Below are 9,275 nucleotides of genomic sequence, written 5' to 3' on the forward strand. Positions count from 1 at the left end.
AAAAAAAAAAAAAACACATGCAAAGTGTAGGAACAAATAATTCAGTGTCTGCAAGCCATGTTGAACTCATAATTGATTACATTTTAAAAGTCAAAGTGTTTACGTGGTATCTTCTACATCAGAGGGGCTTGAGTGTGGCTTTTGCCTCCCTGCAATTAATAATTTTATCTGACTTCTCTCCCTAGCCTCCTAAAATGAAATGGGCGATTTAGGATCTAACTCTTCCTATGTCGATAAAAACTTAAGCCAACAACAAAATACTTCTTTAGAGTGAAAGTGCTAGAACTTTGATGCCTAGGTTTGGAAATTTTATATAAAGTAATATTCTTTGGAAGAAAAGGTAATTTGAAGGATTTTTTTGAAATGAGTATTTACAATATTCTTAAGTACAAATCAGTATTTGACCCATAGAAATTTACAAAGCAAAGTTTCTCTGTGACATCTCTCTGATGTTTGACTTAGGGAGCATTTAAAATTAGGCAGAACCTCTTCTATTGAAAGTGGCAGAGATTCACCCAACTGTCAAGGCAGCTTTCTTTCTATAAGCTAAAAAATAAAGCCTTTCTCTTAAACTAAATAAGTGACTTTTTTAACAAGGTAGTCTCTGCGATTATGTTGGCTTTTCTTTGAAGTTCGGGCATCTGACTGTCTCTTAACCTGCGAGCAAGCAATTCTCACTCTGCATGATATATTACATCAGGTTAGTATATACACAGACATGTGCGTACGCACACAGACACATGTGAAAATAATTAAAAGCAAATGTTTCAGGGACAATTGTTCTGAAAACCTAATGTCACTCTGAACCATAAAGTGCTTCTCCAGCAGAGATATCTATCAACATCTATCACTCAGGCACCCGCCTCAACAACCTGCTCCCCTTTCTGATTAGAGATCACAGTTGCTTGAGTTGGCTTACAGAGTGTCATCTGTTTGAATGACAGATGTCTTGGCTGGAGTGGCAGTCTGCTTGTTCTTGTTTTGTTTATGAAACAAAGATTCCTGAAAGGTCCCAGGCTGCCTCTTCTATGTTTAGTAGGAAGCTATCAACATAATGGTAAAGAGGAGAGGGGTGGAGGAGGTTTTGCAAAGCACCTATTTTCTTTTCTCAGCATCCTTTTAAAAGAAGCATTCGTCCTGATTGTGATAACTAAATGTTATTTCTTTGAGCAGTTCCTGTGGCCACCTTTATTTACCTGGCATAGCGCGACTTGTATTGATATTTTTCAACCCTCCTCTCTAGTCTTTTGACTACAGATAATAACTCTTTACTCTCCTTCTCCTTAACAAAAGGCTGCGAAGCAACCCGAAACCGAGTCGATATTTATTCAATAAATGTTAACCAATTCTCACAATGCAACTGATTTTCTGATTATTATTACCATTTTCTTTTCTTGTTTATTTTTCCCCCAAATAATTTCCAGCCTGGGGAACACCAGCAATGTCTGGCAAATCAAAATGGGCAGCGAATAAGTTCCTTGTTGGTAAAAGTTTGGAGGACAACCTCCCAGCCAGCTGGGATCGGCTTTGGTGGCTTAGCACCTCCAAGATGCGAAACTCCTCTTTAGTACTTACAAGAAAATTGAATGAACAACCGGGGAGAAGGGGGAGGGGGTGAGGGGTTGGATTGCTCTTCCGGACAACATGGTAGGACTGAAATGAAATACCTAGACAGACTTACCGAAGAGCTTGCTGGGAGTGTCCTCGTTGTCATTTGATTCCACAGGCGCAAGCAGGGACTCATTCAGCTCGCTGTCTGAAGTAGCAGCCTTGTCTTCACCTCTCAACTCCGCATTCATTTCACTCTGCGCTGACAGCAAGGGCTTACTGACTTGTCCAGCTATCATTGGATCCTGGGATGGGAGGAAAGAGAAGGGGAGGAAAAAAAGTAGCTGCTTTAGAGTGCGTGTCCTCTCCCTCTCCTCTCTCTTCTTTCTCTCCCTCTTCCACACACACACACACACACTCTCCCTCTCTCCTCTCTCTCTTATCTCTGGCTGCTCCTGCTGTTATTGCTGGCTGCAGTCAAGTGAAGAGCTATTACAGATCCGATGAGTTCTCCATTACTCCCCACCCTATTAAAGCTCAACTAGCATGTGAGAGATTCAGGAGGCTTCAGAGGGAGAAAAAAAAGGAAAAGAAAAAGAAAAAAAAAAAAAAAAAACTTCTTTGAAAGCAACCTAACCAACACAGCTTTAATTGCGGGATATGCTTTTGTGCGAATGTTTTTACACCTTGTTCTGTCTTTAATGCAGTAAGAAAAAAAAAAAAAAAGTGCTGGGTTTGTACTTTAGCAACATACCTTTTTAGAAGGAGCACCCTATGGAGGAACCACGGGCTATTTTAAGAAGCCTTCTCCCTGGGGGAGAAGCAATTAAACTCTATCCCAAGAGCAGAGAAAAGAGACAGGGAGAAAAGAGACCTCAAAACGTTTTCAATGGAATAAAAGATATTTCTTATGTAAATTCCGTACGCACCCTTAGAAGTTGACTTCCCGTGTTCCAGTTTGGGAACAGAAGCCGACCCCAAATCAAATGAACATTTTAAAGCAAACAGCACACAACAAAATACACAAAAAAATGATTTTCAAATTTTTTAAAAGAATTGGGAAAATACTTACAAACTGCGTTCAATAATTCAGATACCTAGTGCATCATAAACCCAGAGCATTAAAGAAAAAAAAAAAATCACCTCCAAAAGAAAAAAAAGGCAAACTTTTGCCCCCAATAATCTAGATCTGCTTTATCTTCAGTTTACTTAGGAGGGCATGTTAGGATCAGAAATATTTTCCAAGTGTAGCCTTTTTCCATTTGCAAACTAAGACGCATGATGTTGCTTTGGCATAAATATCAGATGCAGAAGGAGAGGAAAAGCAAGAGGTGCCCTTTTTTTTCATGATCTGGGAGCTATTTATTGCCAAGTTCATGCCTAAATGGTTCCTGAGCAGGAAACAGGTGACCAGCCCTGGAGCAGGTGGGGTGCGTTCTCCTGCATCCTGTCATTACATTGGTTGCCGTATGCCTGTGGTTGTGTGTCTTTTTTTTTTTTTTTAATGTATTCATGCCTGAAAAGTGAATTTGATATGACACATGATAATCTATGAAAATGTTAATCAATACAAATAGTTTAAGCTGTCATCAAATGCACTTCTTTAGTCAATACTCATACCACTGAAAACAATGTCACTGTCACCAGGGCTTAATTTGCACCGCACTTAAATATTGGACTCTGTGCATCAATGCACTTCTTCTTCAAATACTGTAGGTAAACACATTTTCTCCCTATTTAAGGCTGAAGCACTCAGCACGCATTTAGCTGAGCCAAATCCTCCCTTTTGAATACCTTGATAGGTCCACTGGAGGGCAAAATTAATACTTAATTGAATCTCACAGTCATCAAAATAATCAATACTTTTTTATTATTTATTCTTTACAGTCTGTTGACTGTTTCAAACCTCTGAGGGAATGGTGGGAAGGATTCATGGCTTTGAAACACTGTCATTTAACAAGGTAATTTTCAGAGGGGCATTAGGGGTTGTGAAACATATAATAAAACAAAAATGGTGGCTTATAATAGGGAGAAAGAAAAGAATTATATTTCTGCCATCTAACAAAACAGGATAAATAAAAAAGCAAGTGCAGAGAGAGAGCAGGAAAGGAGGGGGATGCGGGAGAAAGACGGGCTTTTGAAGGGTTTTATCATATCAAGAGCAGAGTCTAGCTTTCATAATGCTGACATTTCTCATCCTGACAATCCTAAACAAGTGGAAAGGATGAGATCGCAGATATCATCTTTCATCACATTCCCCAGCTTAAGAACCGACATGACAGCTTCTCTCCCCTTTACACTGTTAATTACTAAATAAAATACTACTCTCTGTCAGCATCAGATTATTGCAGATAGCAACCACAAACATTTCTCCATTGTTTTCCCCCTCTGAAACGATGATACCTACCTTGAACTCTTTAGAAAATAGATTAGACTTGTCTCACTATATTGTAAATATTTGAAATAGAATCAATGTCATCAATGTGGGTGATTCACAGTATTGTCAGCCTAAATTTGCTGGTGATAGATTAGCATCTCATTCACTGGGTTTTGTTGCTGGGAACTTGGGGCGACAAGGAGAAGTAAACAGAGGGAAAAGGAGGCACATAATTTTCAAAATGTCCCCAGACTTCTTTCTTATATATTTAAGAGAAATGGCATGTTTGAATTCTTCTGGTTCAGTGAGTGGGCGAGGTACAGAAGGGAAAGGAAATACACTGCTTTATCTCATGGCATGTGTAAGTTTGCCTGTCATGTGATGCAGAGAGGCCAGGTTTAAATTCTGGAACACTCTCTTTATATAAGGCTGAATACTCAGTCTCTCTAATGTAAAGAAGGATATGTAACTTGTTCCCTTGCAGCTTGCATTCTCTGTGTCTGCCCTGCTCATTTGAGCATTTTAAAAGGTAATATTCACGGTAAACTTCGGAGGAGAAAGCCCTTCTTATGATACTCCAAATGTGACTATTCATGTATCAATGAATATCTGGAGAAACTTAAAAAGGAATGTTCACTTGCCTTATTTGCAAAGGGTCAAAACTGAATCCCGAATCACACCAAGGCACTAAAAGGCAGCTGCTAAGTTCAAGTGCACTTAAATCTTTAAGATGCTCCGTCTGGCTGATGTGTGCAGAGCATGTACTGGCAGATGGTATATATTCACCGACCATTAGCTCTTTGTCCTTAAATTACTTTTATGTACCTCATACATGGCTAGATTCCCAACTAGGTCTCTCAGTAACTTAAGCACAGAAAATTCAGCCTTTGTTATTCAAGTGTTCATTTGATTTTTCACCTTACAAACCACTTTTACATTTTTCATGATGCATTTGTGATTGATACATATATCAATCACAACTGTGTATATATACATGTATATATATGTTGTGTGTATATATACACACACACACACTCACACAGCATGGTTAAACAGCAAACCCCCAGTGAGGCAGAAAGCAGACAGCTTTTAATCACAGCTGCAGCCACTGGGGGAGTCCATTGGAAAATGTGTCACAAGCAGTCACACCAACTACAGTCTCAGAGCAATGGGGGAGTGCCACTTTCAAGTTGCACTCGGCTTGCAAGTTTTTCTCTCCTGCAAAGAGGTATAGCAATCTGTGCAATCCTTTCTGCTGGAGTGAAGAAAGTATTTGCCAAGCTGCACCTTCATAACTTTTTGCAGAAATGTAAGAGCTGCAACTTAAATGCATACAAGTCTCTGTAGCAGCAAGAGGGAACAGAAATAGCTAGTGCAGGTGAAAAATGAAAGAGTTGGTGAAGATGTCCGACTTTAAAAATCTGCAAATGTTATCACTGCAGCAGAAATAATTTAGATTTCTCTGCAATTTGTTTACGACCTTGGTAGAAGAAAGTGACTGCTCAAATTTGTAAGAGTGTTACAGGTACAAGACTAGGACATAGCATGTGGCAACACAGGACCCTTACAGAAGACATCAGACCGAAGAACTCCAGACAGTGAAAAGGAGAAACCAAAGAGGAAGTTTCCATTAGCAAAATTCCAACAAAGAATATTTCACTATGTTTTGTAACAAACAAAAGAACTGCAGCCATCATGGGAACTACACAGTAATTATTTAAGATACCTCTGGATATTGTTAAAGGCTAAAAATAGATACCATTTTTGGAATGCATTTACCAGCAAACTTTCAGATATATCTAATGTTACCCAGGGCAACCAAGATACTAGCCCATTTTGTGGATAAGGATCTAAAGCTCAGAGAGGCTGACTTGATCCAAAGACCCACAATTGAGTGGTAAAACTGCATTTCTAACTCTGGATTTATCTCCAAAGATCAGCATCTTTAGTGGTAGGCACTGAGTGAAAAACACCAAGACTCATAGACTTAGTAAGTCATATGTATCCTTGAATTATCTGAGTACTTTGAATTATGGTCCAAGAAGTCAGTGAGGGGGAAAGAGTGTTTAGCTTGGATGGCTGTTAGCCACAGAAAGTGATTAATGCTACATTTGTCCCACAAAAAGTGGAGCAAAACTCTTCTCTGGCTGACTCTGCTTAGGTGAGATCTGGGGGAAATAAGATACAAGAGACGGAACATCAGAAAGTATCCCATACCCAGCATTACAGTTAGCTTTATTTAGCTGCAGTTCCCGGCAGATAAAAGTAGCAAGTCACTTAACCACTGCTGATCTCGGTTTTCTCATCTGGAAAGTGTAAAAATTGGAATAAAATAGTGTTCTCCAAAGTGCATTCCACAAAACACTTGTCCCAAAAGATATTCTGCAATAAAAGAGTTTCACAGTTGTGTCTGCAGCAAGGAAATCTACCAGGGAAAAAACAATCCAACTTGGTTTAACTTAAGAGTTTCCAAATTATCTGATCATGGGAGGCCTTTCCTTATAACATTTACCACAGTATCATCTAACAGATCTAGAATATGCCAGCTGAGGTTATGTATAAATTACAGTATTAACTTTAATGACTCCATACCAACAAGCTAGAAGAGTTCTACAAGTGTATACCTTCCCAGTGCTTCTCACATTCCAATAATTTTACTAATTAATATTCCTTAAAAGTTCATTTATGTGCGGACAGTGTACATTTGCATATGGTCTAGCATCTATTAACTGCATATATACTCACCGTGTACTAATGTCTGATTTCCTCTAATACAATGCCTAATTGCAGAGATTCAGTGTATTACCTAAAAGTTTTAGACCCTTGATTTGAAGAGCAGAGCGAGGGCACTGTAGTAAGGTAGAGAATTCAAGTTGAGTTTTCACAAGGTTGCTAAAAATAACATCAAATAAACAGAGATAATTCAGCTCAGAGCCTTCAATAATTTAACCAACAGAGTTTCTGTAAGCATAATCACTCTCATTTTATAGTCAGAGAAACTAAGGATAACAAGATCATTAACTCAACAGAGCATGCGTGTCCAGGGGCAGCCACGCGTTAGAATACCCTTACCCCCAAGCTGAGCTTGAACGAGGTCCAGCAGATTTTTGTGTACATTGCAAACCAGCTAGGAAACTGGCAAGTCATTTGGCTTAGGAGGAAATATAAATAAAGACAGAAAGTCTTCAAAACTTCAAAACAATTCATTTGGTTGTGAAACACCAGCATATGGTAAAGTTATACAAAACAGATCTTTAAAATTCAACAGAAAGAAATTATACCCTTTACAAAAATTTATTAGATTTTTATCCTCTTAAAATGCCATATTTCAATATAGGAAAAATAGTAAAAACAAAGTACCGACAGATAATTGAAGATACAAAGTCATGCTCTTTACTGGCTAATTTTTTGCACTAAACAGGTGAAAAAACAAAATCACAAATAATTAGTTGTAGGAAACCAGACCATAGTGGATTGAGAGTAAAGGGAACTTCAAATACAAAATTTGTTACTTTAATCATGAGGAAAAGCAATTTTTCTTTCTTTTGTCAATTACCAAATATTTAGTTTAGTTCCCAATGTATTTAATGTACTGAAGACTATTTCCCCCCAGAAATTTAAGAATTTTCAACTGTCAACGTTTAATATTTTGTTATTCTGCAAATAACTTTTTAAAAAGAACTCTTATTTCACTTTTTGTAATAAGACCATATTTTGTTTTTTATTCAAGCTTTTTCTACTGATGTAAGTATATATATTTATGAATTATACATACATACTATAGATAGATATTTTCTATTGATATGTGTATATAAGTATATATAGTCTACCAAAAGAAATATACATCAAAAAAGAAAAACTTACATAAATATTTTAATACTAAATTTCTGAGATAGCATAAGATTAACACAATTTACCTTTGCCCTCCACAATTACAGGAGGTGCTCACAGTGGTGGCCTTTAGCTTCCAGGCATTTATTAGTATGACAAACTGCTGAAGTATGTATATTTTGTTTTGGTGGACTCTGTATATAGTTCACATTTTTGAAAATTTAAGCAGATCAGAGACACTAAAAGCATCATAAATTTGCCTATCACTGATTATTTTATTTCAGATGTGACTTTTCTTTGGCTGCAAACTAAAATTATTTGAGAATAGCAGAAAATATCACATGTCTAGGAAATATTCAAGACAGAAATCTGCAAGATAATGAATTTAATTGTAGATCTTATGACTATATACTCTGTATTTTCTCACTGTTAATCACAACTTGTGCTTCTGTCCTCAATCCAGTATTTCCAACTGCTTCTCTTTCTTTGTCCTGTTATGATTCATATGGCTGACATTTCATTTAATCCTGCCCCAAAATAATCAAGTATTCTATAAGTAAAGCTAAGCAAAGCATTCAAAACTCAAAGGAATCCTGGTCTTAAATAGTGTCCTCCTGAAGAAACTACAGGAGACCTCAAAGATGTTCTTCCATTTAATACCAATTACCACCAAGACTGTGAGAAAATTGCTGATTCTTTCCTCTTGGTTTCGGTACAAACATGGCTTTCCACATTTCCCGGGGGATACCGTGAGACTTCAGTGTACCCTATATTCACACGTTTTTCCCAATCTGATGACTTTAGGTAGGTACCAGCACTTAATCAGAATACATCTCAGACTGAAGTGAATTTACACTTAGCAATATGAATGTACAGTTGGTCAGGAGTTACAAACAACATCCTATTTCTGTCCCAAATAAAGCTTACATCCTAGTATCTTAAAACTTCTAGCAGAGGGGCTGGGGATTTAGCTCAGCAGCACAGCCCCTGCCTGGCAAGCACAAGGTCGTGAGTTTGATTCTTGGTACCGAAAAAAAAACAGAAAAACAAACAAGCAAAAAAAATTTCTAGCAGAGATACCTATGCGCACATGTATGAACTCAAGATTGTAAACTTCTGCAATAGTAAATGATCCTGCCAACTCCTGGAATGGAAAGGTCCCTAGCCCACTCTCAGTTTTTAAAAATCATATTGGTTCCTCTTATCAGTTTTGTATGAAATCTTCAGGATACCTAAAGAAGGGATCTCACAGGACTGTCCATGCTACACATCTGCACCTCACTAATGCTATAAAATCATGCCAGTTTTCCTATTGGCTAATAACATGCCTTTTCAAAACACTTAGGCTAATAACTTGCCTTTTCATAATGTTTTTATGAGCCTGCTTTTAATGTTAAATGGCACTTCGGAGTGGCATTCGCTGTTTTTGTTTGTTTGTTTGTTTGTTTGTTTGCTTTTTTTTTTTTTTTTTTTTTGGTTTTTCTCCGGTACCGGGAATCGAACTCACGACCTTGTGCTT

General features: G+C 37.6%; 1 protein-coding gene across 1 annotated transcript in view; it reads right to left on the reverse strand.

Moving 5' to 3' along the window:
• The window catches only part of Pou6f2 (POU class 6 homeobox 2), a 475,860-nt gene that overhangs the window by 379,144 nt on the left and 87,441 nt on the right, over positions 1–9,275 (reverse strand). The window contains exon 3 of the mRNA XM_005397733.2: positions 1,682–1,853. Within this exon, the coding sequence (XP_005397790.1) occupies positions 1,682–1,853 (172 nt within the window). The remainder of the gene's footprint in view (positions 1–1,681; positions 1,854–9,275) is intronic.

Source organism: Chinchilla lanigera, unplaced genomic scaffold (assembly GCF_000276665.1).
Source record: "Chinchilla lanigera isolate Chin_1 unplaced genomic scaffold, ChiLan1.0 scaffold00059, whole genome shotgun sequence".
NCBI lineage: Eukaryota > Metazoa > Chordata > Mammalia > Rodentia > Chinchillidae > Chinchilla > Chinchilla lanigera.